Source organism: Cetorhinus maximus, chromosome 31 (genome assembly GCF_964194155.1).
Source record: "Cetorhinus maximus chromosome 31, sCetMax3.hap1.1, whole genome shotgun sequence".
Lineage (NCBI taxonomy): Eukaryota > Metazoa > Chordata > Chondrichthyes > Lamniformes > Cetorhinidae > Cetorhinus > Cetorhinus maximus.
Genome location: NC_135909.1, coordinates 15,214,188 through 15,238,122, shown reverse-complemented (window position 1 = coordinate 15,238,122; position 23,935 = coordinate 15,214,188). Strand labels below are relative to the sequence as shown.

General features: G+C 44.3%; 3 protein-coding genes and 1 non-coding gene across 5 annotated transcripts in view; 2 read left to right on the top strand and 2 right to left on the bottom strand.

The window, feature by feature from the left end:
• LOC144670298 (uncharacterized) overlaps positions 1–23,935 on the bottom strand; it is a 940,207-nt gene that overhangs the window by 729,949 nt on the left and 186,323 nt on the right. The gene's annotated exons all lie outside the window — the stretch shown is intronic.
• LOC144670293 (histone H2B-like) lies at positions 8,625–9,081 on the top strand. The gene has a single exon (XM_078532781.1). The coding sequence runs from the start codon at positions 8,685–8,687 to the stop codon at positions 9,060–9,062; it is 378 nt and encodes a 125-aa protein (XP_078388907.1). The 5' UTR covers positions 8,625–8,684; the 3' UTR covers positions 9,063–9,081.
• Positions 13,961–14,632, bottom strand: LOC144670232 (histone H1.5-like). Its single transcript, XM_078532718.1, has one exon. It carries the CDS (start codon positions 14,630–14,632, stop codon positions 13,961–13,963), a length of 672 nt encoding a protein of 223 aa, XP_078388844.1.
• trnam-cau (transfer RNA methionine (anticodon CAU)) lies at positions 21,733–21,804 on the top strand. The gene has a single exon. It is a non-coding gene; the product is annotated as a tRNA-Met (tRNA).

Below are 23,935 nucleotides of genomic sequence, written 5' to 3'. Positions count from 1 at the left end.
GGTGAAATAGTGGCCATTTTCCTCAGAGGAGTGAAGGTTCAGAGGAGAGGATAGAGGTATTCAAAATTATGATGAGGCTGGGCACACCAGATTGAGAAAAACTGTTCCAACTACTGGATGGGTTAAAGACCAGAGGGCATAGATTTAAGTTAATTGACAGAAGCAATGGATAATTTTTGGAGAAACTTTTTCATGCAGTGATTGGTTAAGATCTCAGATGTGGGTCCTGACACTACTAGAGGCAGATGCAATCAAGGTAGTCAGGAGAAAATTGGATTATTATCTGAAAAGGAAGAATGTGCAGGTTTGTGGGCAGAAGGTGGGGAATGACACTAGATGTATCACTCATTTGAAGCCTGATGTAGATGCAAAGGGCTGAACCTCATTGTGTGCTGTGACAGTAACACCATGTTTGTGTGCAAGTTTAGGTGTGCTTGATTATGTTGATTATCCTTCTGTAAAACTCTGGTGCTGCATGTGAATGTGGAATTTGTTATGTTTCTGTCAGGAGTGCTACTGGGTCTGAATGTGGGATTATCTGTATTATGTTAATATAGTTCCGTAGTCCTGTATGCAAATCTGAGAATCAGTCTGTAAGTAGCATTCTTTAATTGTGTGTGTCTGTCTGTGTGTGTGTGATTCTATGTGAATCTGTGTGTGTGTCGTTTTATGTGAATTTGTGATTATTTCTGACTTTCCTTGGTGCCATATGTGTGTGTCAGATTGATTGATGTCATTCAGGCTCAGGTATTGTGAGTGAGTGTAGGTAACAGTCTGCATCTGTCAGTGTCTGGTAATGGACATATGCTCAATAATGATTCTGAATCTGTCAGTCTCTGCTGTTCTGTGACAGTGTGGGATTCATTACATAACCTTTAGTTTCTTGTACTGTTTACCAAGCTAGATTCATTACATGTTGAAATTTCAGTCCAGGAATAAGCAATTGATGTTGTTGGTTTAATGGAATATTTGCAAGTTTGGCCTCATATGAAATCCCATTCTGTGTAATTCTTGTATGTGAAACTCCATTGTTATGCAAGTGTAACTCAGTTTATACTAATCAAATTAACGCTGTGTCATTCAATCTGTTTCTGAGTGAGAATTTTAAACTTGGCTGTTGAGCTCAGTTTGCAGTGATATAATTAATACAACATCTATCAGTCTGACACTGGGTTTTTGGGATTGCTCTGTGATTTGTATCTCAATCTGTACAAATCATTTTGATATGGTATCATTTAGTTTAATAATTTGGGTGAGTTTCAAACTAGAATCTGAGTTTGTATCTTTCAGTTCTATCTAATAATGTAATTGCAGCTAAGACTGATTCCCTGTTCAGTGCTGCCACCTACCATTTTTCCTTCTGTATCTTTTTCTGAACACTGTATTTATGAATATACAGCACCCAGTCCTCGCACTTTTTAAACCACGTTTCCTTCATTACCACTACATCATATTCCCACATTGCTGTTTGTCCTTCAAGCTCATCAACCTCATTTATCACACTGTGTGTTTACATACATGCATTGTAAACTGGTCTTTGTATTCCTCATAGGGCTTCTTAATCTGCCCCTGTCGAATATGGCATTGCTTCCTTCTCCAGTATTATCCATCACTCTCCCTCCTGTCTGTCCTTAGTCCTTCCTGGTACTTCTGTAAGATGGTGACCAACCTCTGCCAATTTAGATTAAATCTTCACCAACCAGCCTAAAATTAAAATAAACTAAAATTGGACTCGGTGCCTGTGCTTAAAGAATACAATGGATCAGAACTCTACCAAGTTAACTTCTTGGCCACCTCTGCTCCCTTTGAGTGACACTGTACTTACTGTGTGTGAGGAGCTGACTGCACTTCCCCTTGTGTTGTAGAATCACAACAATTATTCTGCTGCTTTCAAGTATTTGCCTATCGGAAGGAAAAGAAAAGTGTTAATTATAATTTAAGAAGAAATGAGATAGAAGATAGAAAGAAACCTAAACAATTATTAAATTAATAATCATTCCAACCAACTGCAAAGTCAGAGGTTCAAGAAGGCAGCTCACCACCACCTTCCCAAGGGCAACTCAGGATGGACAATAAATGCTGGCCCAGCCAGTGAAGCCCACATCCCGTGAATGAATAAAAAAGGTAAGACAAACAGAGTCAGTGTTTGAATCCACTGCAGTACTGCAGCACTCAGCTGCTAAAGACCAGGGACTTTGTTCCTGTTACAACAATTTCCTGCCATCCAGAAACAATCCACTGCTCCAGGAGTGGGACTGAGTGACGGAGCAGGGACTATTGTGAAGGTCAGATTTCTAATTGCCGCTCCCATGGACTAACCGTTCAAGTGAAAGCAAACAGCCGCTGTTTAAAAGGTGTCTCTGCATTAGCGGCTGTTTTAAACCATCTTCTTCCACTCACAGGCAGTGCTGGGGAGGGCAGCGCGCATGCGCAGATGCTGCACACATTCGGAAACACAAATATTGAACATATCCGGCACAGAACGAGGCCATTCGGCCCATCGTGTCGACAACAGCCCCCAAATAGTTTGATCCATCCTCACGTCACTTTCCGGCTCTTGCTCTGTGAGTCCTGTCGGTCCCAGCAGCTCAGTGCAGATCCAAGTGTTTGTTAAAGGCAGTGATGCGCTGCTCTCACCCAGCTCTGCCTGGGACTGGAAGAAGATGGTTTCAAACAGCCGCCAATGGAGAGATCCCGCTCCCGGGGGAAGGGAACAAACAGCAGCCTCCTGGGAGGAGGGAGACAGAATGGCAAGAAGCTGTTATTGAAAATCATTGCTGCTTTCTCTCCACAAAACAAGAGTGAATATTTCTGGTTTAGTTTCAACTACCTCGGTTTGTTGATATTGGACGGTGAGGAGTGGGAACAGAGCTGAACAGTCAGGATGTGGGGAGTTGGGCAAACAGGAGTTATTACAGGCACCAGGTGAGAACTAAGACGGACACATTTCTTTACCAGTGACTGTTTGGTGTCTGTTGAATGGTTAATCCAATGGGAGCAATGAATGGAAATCCGACCTGAACGAATGTCCCTGTTCCACTGGGCATTCCCATCAGCAGCACAGGGTTTCGGTTGGACCTACATCTAACTGACAATTGACAATGTTTGTATTGCTGCAGTTTCTTTGTGGCTGTTCATTTTGATTATGAACTGAGAGCCTTTGTATTTTCTCCCTCACCTGTATTTGTTGTAACCCAAGCACTCTTTTCTACAGGGAAATCATTGACGGGACCAGAATAAATGTGATGTTTCCTCCACTGGTGCCACAGTGATCAGCGCAGACAGCTCCTCACACACAGTATGTACGTTCTCACTCAGAGTGCATCAGCTCCACAGTCTCAGGCAGCAGAACTGGTTCCAGAGGTAGATTTTCAAACCAACAATCAAGCAGAGCAGGACAGACAGACATTGTTTTCATGTCACCCAACTCAGTACCACTGACAGGCAGATACATAAATCACACTCCAAATTATCACCCACTATCAGGTTATCTGTGTGTCAGTTCTACATTGTGCAAGACTTTGCTGTAATTAAATTAAATACCACGATAGAACTGAAAGATAGTAGAACCTGAGATGCCAACTCAGATTCCAATTTGAAACTCACCCAGACTATTAACTTCAAGGATACAATAACAATTTGATTAGTACAGACTGAGATAGAGACCACTTACCAGTCCGAACACCTCAGAGTATCAGAATGGCAAATACTGTACTCATTCTCACAGACCAAACTGAGCACAACAGGCAAGTTTAAAATTCTTACAGGCTGATTGAATGAAAATGTATCAATTTGATTATTACGAAGCGAATTACACTTACACAGCAATGGAGTGTAAGATCCAAAGATAACAGCTTTCACAATTGTGTTCACACAGAAACGGATTTTATACTCGGGCAAACTCACAATTACTTAATTAAAACATACAGCATCAGTGGCCTGTTTCTATTCTGAAATTTCAACATGGGATGAACCTAAACTTGTAAACAGTCACAGAAACTGAAGGTTATGCAATGAATCCCACACAGTCAGAGAAGCAGAGACTGACAGATTCAGAATGATTATCAACGACATGTCCAGTACCAGAAACTGACAGATACATACTGAATACTACACTCAAAATTCCTGAGCCTGAATAATATTCCATTTATCTGACACAGACATAAAGTACCACTGACAGTGAAAGATGGTCACAAACTCACATCAAACACAAACACTCACACAGTCACATGCACACACACACATTATTAAAGAATGGGAGTTTCAGAATGGTTCCCATATTTACATTCAGGACCACTGAATAATATTAAAATAATCCCACACTCAAACCATGTACGATATCCTGACAGTTATAGAAAGAATCTTCCATCCACAGCCACACGTGTTACCAGTGACTGACAAATACAGCCAGAGTCCTACACGTAAACTCAGTACCAGAGGCTGAGTAATACAGGATTAATTAGATATAGACACAGACATAAAGACAAAAACATCCCCACACAAACACTCTACCAGAGACTAAGAGATAGAAAATGAATTTTCAGTACCACTGAACAATTCAGGTTGAGTCCCAAATGCTCATTATGTGCCAGAGCCTGATAGATACAGAATTAATGCCTTACAAACAGGCCAAAGCTTCACAGTTACATAATCAGACACCAATTACCAAAGACTGGCAGTTACTTAAGGAGAAAACACTCACAGTATCACGAAATGGTAAATATGGGGTAAATTCACAGTCACACATTATAAAGTCCAATAGATACGGAATGAATCTCTCACATGTACAGTATCAAAGACTGACAGATGCAAATCTCACAGTCAAATGTCATACTAATAGAATGGAAAATTGAGAATGAATCACATACTCACATTCAGGTTCATGATTCACAGATACAGATTGAATCATGCATTCACATCCCGTGCCAGGTGCCAACAGACATACAATTGATCCCACCTTTATATATAGTACCAGAGACTGACTGGTGCAGAATACACCTGAATCTCACATCGAGCAGAATAGATGGACTGATGCATTAAACCTTCAGAAATAGGAGCTGGACTTGGCTATTTGGCCATTCGACCTACTCCATCATTCATTCAGACAGATGTTCTACCTCAACTCCACTTTGCCGCACTCTCCTTATATCCCTAGTATCCAAAATCAATTGACCTCTGTCTGGAACATACTCAATGGCTGAGCTTCCAAATCTCTCTGGCGTGGAGAATTCCAAAGAATCTCAACACTTTCAGTGAAGACATTTCTCCTCATATCATTCCAAAATGGCCAATGCTGTGATCTGAAATGGAGACCACATGTTGTAGATTCCGGAGCCAGGAGAACCATTTTCTCAGCATCTACCCTGACAAGCCGCTTAAGAGTTTTATTTGTTTCATTTAGATCACCTGTATTCTTCTACAATCCAGGGAATATAGACCTAGTCTCCTCAATCTCTCCTCTTAAGAAATCCACTTGTCACAGGAACCAATCTAGTGAACAATTATTGCCCTCCTTCTAAAGCAACTATGCCCTTCCTTATGTAAGGAGCCCAAACTGCACACAGTACTCCAGGTGTAGCCGTATAGTCCCCTGTATAATTGGAAGATTTTTCACTCCTATAATCCAAACCTTTGGACCAAATGTGAAAATAACACTTCCCTTCCGATCTGCTTGCTGTACCTGCAGTTTTACTTTCTGTAATTCATGTGCAAGAGCACCCAGCTCCCTCTGAGTGCAAACGTGTTCCAGTCTCTCACATTCACAAATGTTCTTTATTCCCCCTACAAACTGGGCACATTCACACCACCATATTGTATTCTATCTGCCATATTCTTGCCAACTCAGACAACCTGTCTATCTGCCTTAGTAGCATTTTTGTATCCTCCTCACAGATTAATTTTCCACCTAATTTTGTATCATCAACAAACTTGAATATGTTCCATTCAGTACCCAACTAAGTCATCAATATATGTTGTAAGTAACTGATGACTGTGTATTATCAAGGGTAAGTTAGAGCCTACCAATCCAAAAGTGCCCTGTTTATTCCTACACTGTTTTCTGTCCATTAACTAATCCCTGATCCATGCTAATGTTTGATCCCCAATCACATGTTCTAATTTTGTGTAATAAACTCCTGTGTGGGACCTTTGCAAATCGCTGAGCATAATTACACACCCCTCAGATTGCAAGGCCCTGTGTTACCAAAACAAAAGGAGAACCTTAAATACACATTAAGTGACAAAAAGAACAGGCAAACAGTACTTACTTGTAAGATATTGCATGAATCCCAATATTGTACCCAGAATGCAGACTGAACTATGCATTACATACCACTCCCCAAACCTCAGAGTATCTACAAGCTAGATGAAGCTGATCATACACATCGGGTAATGTATCAGATTGTGTAATATACAGACATTCAGGATTGTGTTGACAGAGATGGAATTTTAATCCAAAACTCTGACATAATAACTGATTAATACCCACAGCTATTAACTCCAGTTGAAACACATTTTATATTAAACATAAGTCAGGCTTACACTCATGCTACATAGATTAGAATCTCGCAATTGTTACAGCAGAGGGAGGCCATTCGGCCCATCGTATCTGTACCAGCTCTCTGCAAGAGCAGCTGAGCTGCTCACACTGACATATTCATCTCCGCAGGCCTGTTTAATTTTCCTTTTGTTCTTTTTCTATTTCTCTCTTGTCCAATGAGCTCAATTTATCTATTCACATAGACACAATTGATTCTCTTTATGGACAGCGGTCATATCCATTCGACATCCATCCTTTCCCGAGGTTAATCGTCCCAGCTATTCTAAGCAAGTGCTGATTACTGATGAGGTTTCAACTGCAACATGGATAACTCCATATTGGGATTCACGTATCTGCCATCCCCTTCTCCATTACCCTTTACACTCCCTGATAGCAGGTTTAGTTGCCCTGAGCGGTGACTGGTACCCATCCCAAAATTCTCCTACTGAAGTATAACTGCTTTCATTGGATTTGCCTCAGCAAATGAGGAAGGATCTACCGTGGTTTGTTTGGTTTTAAACACCACTTTTCAAATCCACTCTCCCAGCGAGAAGCCTGATCTACTAAGGATGTAAATCAGAAATTCAGACTTGTATTCTACCTGATTTCCAGGCATTGAAATTAAGTTCCGTCCAGATTTCTGTTTTGCACGACCCAGTGGGGAATCTCCTCACTCACAACACAAGGTGAGATAATTACAGGTCTAAAGAGCAGTTGACAAGTCTGACTTTTTAAACATTTATGTGTATAAAGATTGCTAAATATTTTAAAAAAAGATTGTCAATCTGATATGAAAATGTGAACTTAACGCTGAAGTGGAGAAATTTTCAGGTAGACCCAATTCTGCAAACATCTAGCGAGTTAGTAATCACTGGTCCCAGAGATGTAGAGATACAGAATGAATCTGACATTCACACAGTACCACAGACCAAGAAACACAGAAAAATCTTAGAGCCAAAAACTGATCGGGACAAAATGAATCCTTCATTTCTGCAAAGCATCAGGCACTGAGTTAGAAAATGGCTTCAACGCTTACACAGGGTACCAGAGTCCATCAGAAACAAAATGATTTGCAAGCTTCCATAAAGTACCACTGATTGAGAGAGAATTGATCCCACTCATACCAATACTATCCATTGAGGCAAATTCTACATTGTCAGTCTTTGGTGCAGAATGTGACAGTGGGGTTACTTCTGTCAAAAATTGCAAGAGATGGACCTATTGAGAATGAATTACACACTCTGAATCAGTACCAGAGACTGACCGATACAGACTGAATTTCACACTCCCATTCAGCAACGGATGTTGACAGGTACAGAGTTAATCTCACATTCACACACAGTATCAGATATTGACAGTGAATGAGAAGTTCAGACTCAGAGATAGTACCACAGGCTGAAAGACATAGAATCAATACAACTCTGACCTACAATGACAGAGACTGACAAATAAAGAATCTCATTCACATAAAGTTACAGAGATTGACATGTACAGAATAAATCCAATATTTTTCGTGGCCGAGAGAAACACATGCTGATTTAATTCCGCACTGTCTTATAGTCCCAAGGAGCCAATAATTTCACTTACATGCACCAATAACGGACAGATGCACAATGAGCCTCAGGATATCAAGTGAATCCAACACTGAGACATGGTCCCATCAAGTCACAGACACAGAAGAAATCCAGCCCTCGCACACTGTACCACGGCCTTCTAAACAGTGAAGGAACCCCACACTCACACACAGAATCAGGGAGTGAATAAATCCCACAATCACAGACTTTACCAAAGCCTCACAATTCCTGAGGGAACCCCACATTACCGTACAGTCCCTCGCACCGACAGCCAGGCGACATTTCCTGGTGTATCTTTACACACTGAGAAACTCCGGCTGGAGAGAGGCTTTGTAAAAAGTATTTCCTGATTGCAGTAAGGAGGCCTATGATTGGTGGAGAAAGCTAAATATGATTGGTCGATTTCTCTATCCAATCAAAAAAATCACAAATTAAAAACTTGTTTTCATTTAAAAATGTCCAATAAAAATTGTTGTTTTCTCATTCCTAATTAGCATATAACTGTCAGACTGTCTATTTAATGAGCGGACGGAAGGGGTTTGGTTTATTTCTGTCTGAAATTGAGATTGAAGATGGTTGAAGAGAAGAAGAAACCAGTTGCTAAGAAGGGCGCCAAGAAAGCGGTGAGTAAACCGTCAGGAAAGGGCGGCAAGAAGCGGCGAAAGTCGAGGAAGGAGAGTTACGCCATCTACATCTACAAAGTGATGAAGCAGGTTCACCCCGACACCGGCATCTCCTCCAAGGCCATGAGCATCATGAACTCGTTCGTGAACGATATTTTCGAGCGCATCGCGGGTGAGGCTTCCCGCCTGGCCCATTACAACAAGCGCAGCACCATCAGCTCCCGGGAGATCCAGACCGCCGTGCGCCTGCTGCTGCCCGGGGAACTGGCCAAGCACGCCGTGTCGGAAGGGACAAAGGCGGTGACCAAGTACACCAGCTCCAAGTAAAACCCCACAACGGACTGAACAACACATTCACAACACAAAGGCTCTTTTAAGAGCCACTCACAATCTCTACTAAGGAGCTGCACCCGACATCTTCCTACTGGATTATTATAATATAAAATAACTTCCACTGCTGTTAGTGTCTCCTGTCCTGTAACCCAGACACTAACCCTTTAATTAGCTCATCCGCCTTCGCTTTGTGCTGAAAGCGGTTATTCTGTTATCACAGCCTTTTAGTGACCTCATTAGCTGCTGTTTTCAGCTTTAATTGTCCCTTCCCCCCATTCCTGAAACAGTTACTGAGTCATTTTATTAATTTTCCGCAGGGTAACAGCCAGAGTGGGATTATTACAGAGCGGAATAAGGACAGTCTGAGGACTCGATCCGCTCCCTGTTTACAGCGAAGGGTGTTCGGTTCAGAGTGAAGTCTGAACGGAATGTTTCCCTTCTGGGAAAGCGGGAAACAGGGATTGATTCCCGCCCGGGACAGTTAGAAAGCGACAGGAGAATGAACCACACTTAAACAAAATGTTCAAACCCGGGCCTGCGATTGGTGATGACACGAGCTGAATAAAACCAAATAAAGTGAAGGGATTTGAAATCTCAGACCAAGGACGACATTTACTTTAATCCGCTTCTTTCCCGCAGGCGGGCTTTTTAAAAATGGACAATTTCTCTGGTTCTGACGGTTATTGGCAAATCCCGCCCCCTTCTGCATCCAGATATCTGATTGGTGAGGAATATAGGCAAATAAAGTGGATTGGACAGTGACCAATCAGACGAGTTTTCAGTTTATAAGAACAGTAAACGCTGGAGAAATTGTTCATTTTTTGCCGAAGTGTTGGTGGAAATGTCTGGAAGAGGAAAGACCGGCGGTAAAGTTCGCTCCAAGGCCAAGTCTCGCTCCTCCCGGGCTGGACTGCAGTTCCCGGTGGGCCGTGTTCACAGGCTCCTGAGAAAGGGCAACTATGCTGAGCGTGTGGGTGCCGGAGCCCCGGTCTATCTGGCTGCTGTGCTCGAGTATCTGACGGCTGAAATCCTCGAGCTGGCCGGTAACGCGGCCCGGGACAACAAGAAGACCCGCATCATCCCCAGACACCTGCAGCTGGCCGTCCGCAACGACGAGGAGCTCAACAAGCTGCTGGGAGGGGTGACCATCGCTCAGGGCGGGGTGCTGCCTAATATCCAGGCCGTGCTTCTGCCCAAGAAAACCAGCGCCGCTGCGGGCTCGAAGACCAAGTGAAGTGACCATTCTTTAATCTAATAACCCAAAGGCTCTTTTCAGAGCCACTCACAGAGTCTGTGAAAGGGTGACCTATTGTCTGTCCGCGGCCGGACCAAATTTGTAAGTGATTCTGGACCAATAATGGCGAAGGAAGAACTTGCACAACGTTTGAGAAGTATTTAGTTGAGCCCTCGAAACGACATAACTAAAAGTACTACGGGCTAAGTGCTGGAGAATAGAATTAGAATAGATAGGTGCTTGATGATCGGCACGGTTACGATGGGCCTGTTTCTGTGCTGTATAATGCTATGACCTCTCTAGTGCAACAACATCCTTCCTATACGGGCAGATGAGATTTTCCCAGGCTGCTGTGGAAGGCAAGGGAGGAGATTGCAGGGACCCTGTTATTAATTTTCAAATCTTCTCTGACCACAGGACAGGTGAAAGGACTGGAGGACAGATAATGGTTTCCATTATTCAAAAAGGGGGCTAGGGATAAACCAGAGAACTATAGGCCAGTCAGTCTTAACATCAGTGGTAGGGAAACTGATGAAAAAGATTCTGAGGAACACAATTAATTTCCACTTGGCAAGGATTAATCAAGGATAGTCAGTCCGGCACGAACACGAGCGGCCTGTTTCTTTGCTGTATAACTGACTAATAACAACCATCAAAAATATCTGCGCATTGGAGGGTTACTCCTGGGCATTCGCTTCATGTTCATAGTGTTACCTTATTAATAATAACAATGAGTATTGTCTTTCAAACCGTACCTCACCCTGTGCCGCAATTCGTTGGAAAAAAATCCGTGCCCTAAAATATTCGCAGACATAACCTGAGCTGCAATTGAAAACTGCATCATCTGTATTCTCTCAATTCTACAAGCACTATGTAGACAAGACAAATAAACCGGTGCAAGGGAGAATAAATTGTATCTTCGAGATGTTTAAATGCTGGAATGCTTAACAGGAGATCGCAGCTCTTTCATTTGTCGACTTAATGGCTCTTAAAAGAGCCGTTGTTGTACTTGGTGCTGAAGCCGGGTTTTAGGCGCGTTCCCCGCGGATGCGGCGGGCCAGCTGGATGTCTTTGGGCATGATGGTGACTCGCTTGGCGTGGATGGCGCACAGGTTGGTGTCCTCAAAGAGCCCCACCAGGTAAGCCTCGCTGGCCTCCTGCAGGGCCATGACGGCCGAGCTCTGGAAGCGCAGGTCTGTCTTGAAGTCCTGAGCAATCTCTCGCACCAGGCGCTGGAAGGGCAGTTTGCGGATGAGCAGCTCGGTGGATTTCTGGTAGCGGCGGATCTCCCTCAGAGCCACAGTGCCGGGTCTGTAGCGATGAGGCTTCTTCACTCCGCCCGTGGCTGGAGCGCTCTTCCGGGCCGCTTTGGTAGCCAGCTGTTTGCGGGGAGCTTTCCCTCCGGTCGATTTGCGCGCTGTCTGCTTGGTCCTGGCCATTTTCTGAAGATATTCACCACAGTCTGAGATGCGAGAACTATTAATACAATCTGCTCTACAATCCGCCTTTTTAAACTCTGTGAGGAACCGCCCCGAACAGTAATTGGCTGCAGCCTTACGCCCAGGCAGTTTTATCCAAAATCTAACCAATGAATTAATCCCTGGCAACTCAGGTCCCCATTGGTCGAGTTGTTTTTAATTGCCCGTTTCAAAAATTCCGCCTTTTTTGCAGCCGTTTACCGTCTCGACAATAGACTTCGTTCTTCCCTTTATTGAAAATTAAAAATACCATTTTTCACTATCACTCACTATTTCCTAACCCCAATTTAATTCCAGTTCATGTAACCTGACCCGGCAATTTTTAAACCCGGCATCATCCTGGTGAATCTGCTCATTTTTGGACAGAAACACCAGTCTGTTATTTGAACTGTGTAAAGTCAGTGCTGAATTTCCGAGGCAAAAATTGAAGGACTGTCCTTTGCTCCCTACAACAACCAACCCTCGAAATCGCCGCTCACTTCGAGGAATGGAATGGGTAATAAAATAGAAACGGTGCTGGGGGCATCAGACCCCTTCCCATTGCCCTCATTCTGGCCTGTTCATGCAGATGAAGAGCGGCTCGAATCTCCCGCTGTTCCCAGTCTGAGTCTACACGAACATACGTGCGAATATTGGGATTAGGAGCAGGAGGAGGCCACTCAGCCCATCGAGCCGGCTCCGCCTGATCCTGATATGATTGTAACCTCAACTTCACTGACGGATTGAACGGCTGGTGTCAGAGAAACCGCCAGATCCTGTCATTACTACCTGACTAATTATTCATTTAAAACAAAACCTATCGAAAATATGAGGCAGTGGAGAGGCTTTTCAGTGTCAGTGCAAAATGGGCCATCCGGGTAAATAAACCATTAAAAAGATTCTCAGTACATTCCCGTCCAGAACAAATCAGGCACTAAGATTCCAGATCAATGCGCATCCCAATTCCCGTTCCCAGGTTTCTGCTCTCTCTGTGAGGCGGTGTGTGGCTCTTAAAAGAGCCTTTGTTGTTGTGTTTGGTAGAGAGAGTCGAGTTGTTCAGCCGCCGAATCCATAGAGAGTGCGGCCCTGGCGTTTCAGAGCGTACACCACATCCATGGCAGTGACCGTCTTGCGCTTGGCGTGTTCAGTGTAGGTGACCGCATCCCTGATCACATTCTCCAGGAAAACCTTCAGCACCCCGCGAGTCTCCTCATAGATCAAACCCGAGATCCGCTTGACACCACCACGGCGAACCAGGCGGCGGATTGCTGGTTTGGTGATGCCCTGGATATTATCACGAAGCACTTTGCGGTGCCGCTTTGCTCCGCCTTTACCCAGTCCTTTGCCTCCTTTCCCTCTGCCAGACATGATGATTCATCACTCAGATCGCTGCTGAATATGAGAGATGAGCTGTTTCGGTTCCTCTTTTATAGAGCCCGCCCCGACCTGACTGAGAAAGGAGCATAGAGTGAGAGGCGGGACGGGGAGGAGACTAAATGACAGACAGAACAGAGGAATGTCTATGATAATCCAGCTCCACCCCCTGCCTGTCGAAACGACATTTTATTTAATTGTCGACAATGGAAGTTAACACAGCGCTCGGCACAAAACTTATCGATTGGAGCTTCATGTTCAACGGTTCTAGAAACCCGCAGCTTTTAATTGCAGACCTTTACAAATAAAATTCTGTAATATTCCAGCCCAAGTACATACACTATACACCGTCAAATCCGCCTGTTTCCACTTCACTCCCAGCTTCTGTTCTATCCCCACACACCTCCCCTCCAGGCGGGTTGAGCAGTTTACCGACACCTCACTCAAGCTGAATTAGACAAACTCATGTGTTGGGCTTTGAGTTGTAACGCGGGGTTACTCCGCCCAGGTAACTGTCTTACACACTCTCACCTTGAATCTGTGAAAAGGGAACGAGCAGAAACTGACAGAGCAGCTGAACAAATCCCCAGTTACAATGGGGCACGGACACCGCTCTGTTTTATTGCAGAGTGGGAGAGGGGCTGGGTATAGAGCATGTCAGTGAGATACCGGGAATTTTCAATTGAATATAAATCACTTCAGTGTGAAACCTGCTCCCAGCGCCGGGACAGGGACATTTGATTCGGGGATCAGCTCTTTCCTGAGAGACGTGGGCGGCTCTGAGAAGAGCCTTTGTGTTCAGAGGTTTACAATTTGCTCGGCTGGTTTCATTTCTTTCCTGGCGCTGCTTTCTTAGCCTTTGCTGCTTTCACTTTGGGCTTGGCCTTCGACGATTTATCCACTTTTTTTAAAACCTTTCCGCCCGTCACCTTCTTGGCGAGAGATTTTTTCTTCAGCGCTGCTTTCTTCACCGCCTTTTTTGGAGTTGCCGCCTTCTTGCTGCTTGTTTTCTTGACTGTTGCTTTCTTCGCTGGGGATTTCTTGGCTGTTACTTTCTTGGCAGGAGATTTCTTAGCTGCTGGTTTTTTTGTTTTCACCTTCTTGGCCGCTGATTTCTTTACTAAAGATTTATTGGCTGTTGGTTTCTTCTCCTTCTTTCCCACTTTCCCCTGGGATTCCTTCTTAGGGATTTTGAAGGAGCCGGAGGCGCCCTGTCCCTTTACCTGCACCAGGGAGCCGCTCTCCACCTTCCTCCTGATACTGAGCCTGATCTGGGAGCCGAGCTTCCCCACATCGACACCGCTGCCAGACAAAGCTTTCTTTATCGCGGCCAGGGACATCCCCTTGCGATCGCTGCAACCTGCCACAATCTTGAGGATCTGTTCGCCTAACTTGGGACCGGCTGCCTTCGATCGGGAAGCCGCCTTCTTCTTCTTGGGAGGTTTGACTTGAGCGGCAGCGGCTGGAGGAGCCGTTTCGGCGGCTGCAGTATCAGTCATATCCGAGACTGTGTGGAAAATCTCTCTGACAGTCAGAACTGGATCAGAAATGAAACCAGTGGTGGCGGCTCAGAGCAACTTAAACACAGAGAGCGGACGGGGCAGAGACAACCTGCTGTCAGCTCCCGGCTCCTCCAGCCTCTCTGTGTTTCTCTCTCCTCATAAACTCCCCAATTCCACTTCAAATTGGACATTTAAGATTCCCACACTCGCTTCCTTCTGTTAACAAAATCCGAATCTTTGTTGTCGTGAAAGTTCCATCCGAATTAAAGGCAGCAATTTCGATTTAAACCTGTTTCTCTGCTGCTTTGATCGCGCCCTCTCAGCCGAGCGCTGACTTCTTCTCTGTGTTTCCACTGAAATCTTGAAATTAACGAAAACGTTGCCTTAAATTCTCTCTTCAGGGCTGAGCAGGGGAGCAGCGCGATCCTATGACAGGGAAATCTTGTGATTTTACACAAGAATGACTCGGAAACCTGGCGCTGAGGCCGGACACACAAACACAGTGACATTAGTCTAACCCGCCCGCCCCTTTAACACACTCTCGCTGATACAATGTTCACATCTACACATTGACAGGACAAACTGTGTCTCAGATTTACAGCTCCCAGGACAGGCTTTCCTCTCCTCTCGGCCTGTGCTGTGGATTCTCGGGGATTAGTTGTAGTTTCCCAGCTCAGCAACTGTTAAACCCTCTGAGACCGGAGCTGCTCACAGTGTCTGTTCACCAGATTCAGGAGACTGCAGCCAATCACAGCTGTGCCTGGGTTAACCCGTAACTGGTTTAAATTATTACCTTGTTCACAGGCAAATTTACTTTTGATCATTGGAGGGGGCATCGAATGAAGCTTTGCGGGTAGATTTTAGGAATAAAAAATGGGCAACCACATTATTAGGTGTTTATTATAGACCCCCAGATTGTCAGCGGGAATTTGAGGATCCGAATTGTGCACAATTTGTGGAGGTGGGTAAAAACAATAAAAATAAGGGGATTATATAACGTGATTTCAACTTTGCCAAAACTAATTGGGATAGACATCGTGTTAAGGGTTTGGATGGAGTGGATTTCTTGAAATGTGTACAGGAGAACTTTTTAGTTCAATATGTAGAGGGTCCAACAAGGGACGGTGCATGCTGGACCTAATTCTGGGGAATGAAGCTGGACAGGTGGCTGAGGTGGTGGTGGGCGAGTATTTTAGTGATAGCGACCACAACATGGTACAGTTTAAGTTTGTTATGGACAAAGAAATCGACAAGTTGCAAAAATATGTTTTGGATTGGGGAGAGTCGATTTTAGTAAAATAAGGCAGGATCTGGCCAAGGTAGACTGGGAACAGTTACTTGTGGAAAAATCTACAGGGGAACAGTGGGGGGCGTTCATAAAGGAAATGTTCACTCTAGGGTAATAGGAAGGAGTAACAAGCCCAGAGAACCATGGATGACCAGAGATATTCAGGTTAAGATGAGAAGGAAAATAGGGGCTTTTAGCAGGTACAAGGGAAGCAAATCAGCAGAGGCATTAATGGAGTACAGACAGTGCGGGGTGGAGCTTAAGAAAGCAATTAGAACAGCAAAGAGGGGATATAAGAAAGCTCTGGCTGGTAAAAGTAGGGAAAATCCAAAGATATTCAATAAGTATATCATTGGGAAGAGGATAATCAGGGAAAGAGTAGGACCCATAAGCGACCAATCTATGGGTGGAGCCAGAGGACATCGCTAGAGTGTTGAATGAATACTTCACATCCGTCTTCACCCAAGAGATTGAGGATGAAGGTATCGAACTTGGGGAGAGAGACTGCGATGTTCTTAAGCAAATTGATATAGGGATTGACAAGGTATTGGAGCTGTTGGCAGGCTTAAAATTGGACAAATCTCCAGGTCCCGATGATTTGTGTCCCAGGCTGCTAAGGGAGGCAAGGGAGGAGATAGCAGGGGCTCTGACCCAAATTTTTAATTCCTGAAAATTGTGAGGTGATACAAAGTGAAGTTGTAATTTGACAAGGAAGTGTTCAATGAGCGACATGGCACTAGGAAGTTCTGATGAACAAAGGGACCTTGGCGTGTGTGTCCATAAATCTCTGAAGGCAGAGGGGCATGTTAGTGGGGTGGTGAAAAAGGCATATGGAACACTTGCCTTTATCAATCGAGGCATAGATTATATAAGTAGGGAGGTCATGTTGAAGTTGTATAGAACCTTCGTGAGGCCGCAGCTGGAGTAGTGTGTGCAGTTCTGGTGGCCACATTATAGGAAGGATGTGATTGCACTGGAGCGGTTGCAGAGGAGATTCACCACGATGTTTTTTGGGTTGAAACATTTAAGTTATGAAGAGAGGTTGGATAGACTTGGTTGTTTTCGTTGGAGCAGAGAAGACTGAGTGGCGAACTGATCCAGGTGAACAAGATTATCAGGGGCATGGACAGGGTGAATAGCGAGCAGCTGTTCCCCTTAGCTGAAGGGTCAGTCACAAGGGGGCATAAGCTCAAGGTGAGGGGCAGGAGGTTTAGGGGGGATGTGAGGAAAATCTTTTTTTACCCAGTGGGTGGTGACGGTCTGGAATGCACTGCCTGGGAGGGCAGTGGAGGCGGGTTACCTCACATCCTTTAAAAGTACCTGGATGAGCACTTGGCACGTCATAACATTCAAGGATATTGGCCAAGTGCTGGTAAATGGGATTAGGTAGGTAGGTCAGGTGTTTCTGACGTGTCGGTGCAGACTCTCTGGGCCGAAGGGTCTCTTCTGCACTGTGATTCTGTGATTTGAAGATAGACTGTGCGCACTCAGCCACTAAACAACAGCATCGCACCTTCATGTGGAGTTCAAGAGAGAGGGGGTGGAGGGATAGACAGAGGCAGGGTGAGTGAGGGCGGTGAGACACAGACAGTTGCAGAAATCCTTGTAAATTCTGGTGTTATCCAGAAAGATTCTCATGGAGAGGCAGAAGCTGCAGTCTCAGATCTTAATGATATTGTAACAGAGACACATTATTAATCACACACGCAGGTATAATGCTGTATTTTAACAGAAATGAAGCAGTATGAAGATAATGGTCCAGTTCTAAAAATTTTGCAAGTGAGAGGGACCAAGAGTCTTTATATCTTTGAAGGTGACAGGAGATTTTGAGGGAGTAGTTAGGAAAGCAGATGGGATCTATGGTTTCATCAACCGAGTTACTGAACATACAAGCAGGAACGTTATGTTTAACATTTATAAAGCTCTGGTTAGGCTGCAACTAGAGTATTGTGTCCATTTCTAGTCACCACATTTTTGGAAGGATGTGAGAGTCTTTGAGAGGGTGCAAAGTAGGTTTACTAGAATAGTTCCAAGCATGAGGGATTACAGCTGCAAGATTTGTTTGTGGAATCCGAAGCTGCTCTCCTTGAAGCAACCGAGATTGAGGGCACCATCTCAATGCAGCTTGAGACTGTACTCTGCTAAACTACAAGTGTTCACCATTTTTAAACATTATTGGCCACGTACAAGAACATCCTCCAGATTCCGATCTTGTCAACATGTAGGTTTACATTAAACAGACAGGTCTCTGGTACAAAGGTGACCCTACTTTCACCCAGGCAGAGACCTGTCTTCCTATATAAGCTGGGACCACCTGTCCTTCCCCTATTGGTTGAAGAACACACTTAGTCTAAGTTATTGCCATCCTCTGACTCCAGGTTAACTCCCAGGACCTTGCTGGTGATTGCAAACCCTGAGGGTGTACAAAGTTTGAGAGTGTATAAGGTTCATCTGGTTTTACTGTTTAATTATTGATTTACTGATTTGCGCTGGCCTGCCTATAGATTCTAATTTAAGTAATTCATTCCCTTATAATGAAATCTCCCTTACCATAAATTCTCATTTACTTTCTTCCCCATAACAGTTTCAAAGCAAAATTGTTCACGGAATGTTGTATAATTCTGCGGATGCGTCATTCCGACCCACCAGAGCTCAATGGGTGGGAGCGGAAGAGCGCATGCGCGCTGCTCTCCCCCAGCTCCACCTGGGACAGGAAGAGCCGCCAATGGAGAGACCCCGGTCCTGGGGGAATGGAACAAACAGCAGCCTCCTAGGAGGAGGGAGACAAAATGGCAAGAAGCTGTTATTGAAAATCATCGCTGCTTTCTCTCCACAAAGCAGCAGTGAATATTCCTGGTTGAGTTCCCACTCCCCAGGTTTGTTGATATTGGACAGTGAGGAGTGGGAACAGAGCCGGACAGTCAGGATGTGGGGAGTCAGACAAAGAGCAGCTATTGCAGGCACAAGTTGAGAAATAGGACGGGCACTTTTTAAACGGCGGCTGTTTGGTTTCGGTGGCAGTTTTATTAGTGGAGATGGTGGCGTAGCGGGAATCTAGAGTTCCAGGTTAATGAACATAAGAACAGAAGGAATAAAGAGCAGGAATAGGCCACTCGGCCCCTCGAGTTTGCTCCACCATTCAGTAAGGTCATGGTTGATCTGATTGTAACCTCAACTCCACATTCCTGCCTACCCTCGATAACCTCTCACCCGATTGCTTTCAAGAGTCTACCGCTGCTTTAAAAGTATTCAGAGAATCCGCTTCCACCCTCTTTTGAGGAAGAGAGTTCCAAAGACTCAAGACCCTCAGTGAGAAAAAAAAATCTCCTCACCTCTGTCTTAAATGGACGACCCCTTATTTTTAAACAGTGACGACGAGTTCTAGATTCTCCTCCAAGAAGAACCATCCTCTCCACACCTACCGTGTCAAGAAACATCAGGACCCCCTCAGGATAATGTTGTGGAGGCGAGGGATCAAATCCCACCACAACTGCTGGTGACATATAATTATAAAATATCTTGAAAGTCACGTTGATAAAAACCCATCTGGTTCACGCACTCTCCTGCTCCTTTTGAACGAATATACATTCCGGAGACTTGGGCTCACTGCCAGTCTATCTTAGTGCTAACAAAAACAGAAAATTCTGGAAAACTCAGGAGGTCTGACAGCATCTGTGGAGAGAAAGACAGAGTTTACCTTTCATGTCTGTATGACTCATAAACGTTAACTCTGTCTTTCTCTCCATAGATGCGGTTAGACCTGCTGAGTTTTTCCAGCATTTTCTATTTTTCTTTCAGATTTCCAGCATCTGCCCTATTTTGCTCTTATCTTACTGTGCTGTTGGTGCTTGTGGAACTGATGTCTCTGCTCTCTGTGAGTGATACTGTACTTACTGTGTGAGAAGGAGTTGGCTGCACTTCTCCTTTTGTCACGGAATCACTATTTCGATTCAGCTGCTATCAAACTTTTGCCTGTCGGAAGTAAAAGGTATTTATAATAATTCAAAGAGAAGTGGTGTAGCAAATACAAGATAGACCAACGCATTTGTTTCAGTTAATAGTCAATACGAAGAAACAGAAAATTAAAAGCAGCAACTCAAGCAGGGCCTGATCTGAAGGGTAATTAGAGCGAGGCAACAGATTCTGGCCTTGTCAGCGCCTCCTACAGCCCGTGAACAAATATAAACATAAGTGGATCCCGAGAGTGGGAAGTTGTAATATTAACTGTACAGAACTCCCTGGTCTGTCACTCAGTCCCATCCATGGAGCAGTGGATTGTTTCTGGTTGGCAGGAAATTGTCGTAAAATGATCCAAGTCCTTGGGCTGCAGTAGCTGGGTGCTGCAGCACTGTCGTGCACTCAGACACTGACTCTGTACAGAGAGGGAGAGAGAGAGAGAGAGAGAGTGGAAGCAAATCACCCTCTATCCCGAAGGTCTGAATAATAGTAAGAATAACGGAGACATTCAGATACAGAATTAATCCCACTTTCCCTGGCAGTAATGGGGTCTCATAGACACAGAATGATTCCCACATTCACATTCAGTACCACTGTCTGATATAGAATTAATCTCACCCTCACATATAGTTCCAGGCATTGACCCATAAAGAAGGAACCCTGGTCTCACAAATTGTTCCAGAGACTGAGATGCAGAATGAATCCTACACTCACAAACACTATCTGTGATTGACACATACAGAACAAATCTCGCTCAAGTCCAATAACAGAGTTCTCAGGATGTATCACACAATCACATTCATCACTAGAAGGTAACAGTTACAGCTTAGAATTGACGACTGTAGTCCAGTTGCGAATTAACCAGACTTTCACACAAGAAGAGGGAACATCTGAACATGACATGGAGCACATTAACATGACAGGCAAAATTAAGGCCCCTGAAAGAAAATAATTGTCCAATAGAAAACACCCTCACTGAGCAACAGAGAATATCTTTTCAGAACAGGGAGCACTTTGAAACAACAGAGAACATTTTAATGCAGCTGGGAACACGTTTGCACGACAGGGAAGTGCATTACACAACGTTGAAGATCTCTCAACAGCAGAAAGCACATTTACACAATAGAGAGCACAGTTACACAACAGAGGGCACAGTCACACAAAGGAGAGCATTGTTACACAACAGGGAGCAGACTTAGACAACAAAGGGCACAGTTATACAATAGAGTACACAATTACATAATCGGGAATACAGTTACACATCAGAGGGCACAGTTCCACAACAGAGAGCACAGTTAAACAACAAAGGGCACAGTTCGACAACAGAGGGCACAATTAAACAGGTGGCACAGCTGCTCAACAGAAAGCACAGTAACACAGCAGAGAGCATAGTTACACGACAAATAACACAATTACACAACAGAGAGCACAGTGAAACAACATAGGACGCAGTTACACAATAGATGGCGGAGTAACACAACAGAGAGTACAGCTACACAACAGAGGGCACAATTACATAGCAGGATGCACAGTTACACAATTACATAGCAGGATGCACAGTTACACAACAGGAGTCATTATTACAAACAAGGGACATCCCTGTGCAGCTGGGAACAGTTTACAGAAATGATTAGTTTCTCCACCTCAGTGTCTTGCTAATTTGCTCGGCATCTTTCTCTGTCATCTTGTGTATCCTGACAGTCTCTAGCTGCCTTTCTGTGTGTGTTACTTTGTCTGTTTCTGGTGTTACGCAGTAGAATTGTGCAGCCAAGGTGATCCTCCCAACACGTTCAAGTGACTATTTAGCTCCCTAATACACAAAAGTAATATTCATCAACTAGTGACAATAGGCAGCAGAGTGGCGCAGCGGAAGCGTGCTGGGCCCATAACCCAGAGGTCGATGGATCGAAACCATCCTCTGCTATTTATATACCCACTAAAACAAACTTTTGCTGCTACCCACAAACTTATCTGATTTGTAGGATGGCACCTCGCTTCCTGTAAACGCTTCAGTCTGCAACAAATATCTCAAATTGCTTTTATTCACACAAGGATACTAGCGGCAATTGCTACAAACACACACCAGCCGAGACCAGCTCATTTATCGCAAAGAACTGGCACATTCTGAATGTTCTTCTCTCGTTCACTATCACTCCATTTTTACCTGAATAGGAAACTTCTGAGGTGGAAAAGTATAGCGAAATTGATATTTATTACATGCAGTCTGTCCGACCTACATGACAACCTGCAGTCATTCATCATTCTAATTTGGACAACAGTTTAATTCACTGCGACATGTACCATCGAGGACGACAGAATCATCATAGTGAAGACAGCATCATGTCAAAGGTAGTTAATCAATATTTGGGTAGATATCAGCGTTCAAGCTTAATTACTAGTTTAAAACTGGGATAGTGAAGTTTCCTTCCTTGGGCCTTGCATCAGATACCTTTTGTGCAGAAAACACCTTTGAGAGCCTCTGATTGTTTCCTTTATCCTGTTAGTAGCTGTTTGGAATTTAATGTGTTCAGCTTCCTGCTTATTCTGCCCTTACCGACCTTACTTAAGGTGAAAATTGTAACATTTCTGTGACCTTTCTTTGCCTCAAACATATTGTGGTCACTCATTGCCAGATGCTCATTTACTGTCAGAATATGAATTAATTATCTCTCTTTACTTGTTACAAAATCTAATACAACATTTTTCTCTTGTGGTTTCCAAATCAGAGTGGACGGCAGGAGAGGTTAAATGACAAAAGAGTTGATGGTGCAAGGTTAAGGTAAATGGGCAAGTAACAAAACCAAAGATGTGTCTAAAGGAGGTGTGAATGATGGGATGATGAACAGCTGGCAGCCAAATGCAAAAAACAAGAGAAAAATGTGAATTCAGCCAAAATATCCAATGGATATTGTGGATCGAGATTACATTCTCAAATTTTTGTACTCAGTGTTGAGTCTGGAAGGTTTTAAAGTGCTCAATTTAAAGATGAGAATGGTTCCTCGAGCTTCCTTTGAGATTCATTAGAAAACTGCAGGATGCCGAGGACAGAATGGTCAGTGTGAGGACAAGATGGAAACTTAAAATCACAGGCGATTGGAAACTCAGAGTCGTAGATGCTGACCGAGCAGATGCTAATCAAATCAATCACTGAAACTGCCTAACATAGATCAGACCACCATTGTGAGCAGTGAATGCGGGGTGCTAAATTGAAGAAAGTACACATAAATCACTGTTTCAGCTGGAATGAGTGTTTTGTTGAGGACAGGTAATATTCCATACCAACACTGCTAATTTACCTTCCTTTTTTCTCAACTGGTTATCTCTCCTCTCTGTGATTGACAGGGCCCTCAAGCATTTCTGTTCCATTTCGTGAGCTCTGCTCTCATCACTTCCCTCTCTCCCAGAACACCGATCGGCCTCCCTTGTCCTGACCATCCTCCCCACCATCTCCCACATTGAATGGATCATCCCTTGTCATTTCTTTGTAAGGCAGAGAGTTGTTGCGGTCTTAAACCCTCTGCCCGAAATGGTGTTGCAAGTCTAATCAAAATAAACTTTCAAAAGTGAAACGGGTAAATACCGAAGTGAAAATATTTTAAGGCTATTGTAAAGGAGAAGGGGAGTGGGACTGATTTGTTGCTATAGAGCTGGCACAGAAACCATTAACACAAACGTTTCCTCCCGTGTCGCTGATAAAAACGAAATGGCGGTAAAGGCTTCCCAGAATGCTCTGGGGGATTTAAATAGGCCGATCTCGAGCAGAATGGACGCACTACGCAGGCGCACCCATTTCCACCGGAAATCCTGTCTACGCCGAGCATGCGCGGTACTGCTCCAGGAAGCTGAGCGTGGGTCGAGCGTTGCTTCAGTAATACCGAGTCTCAGCGGCTCTCTGAGCCCGAATCAAAACCGCTGGGTCCCGCGGACGTCACAATGAAGCCGATGTGCATCATCCCAGCCGCCGCTTCCCGGTTTCTTCTCCCGTTTGCACCGAGTCTTTGATGCGGTAACAGAGAGGGTTGGGGAGGGTGATGCTGTTCATGTGGTTTACATGG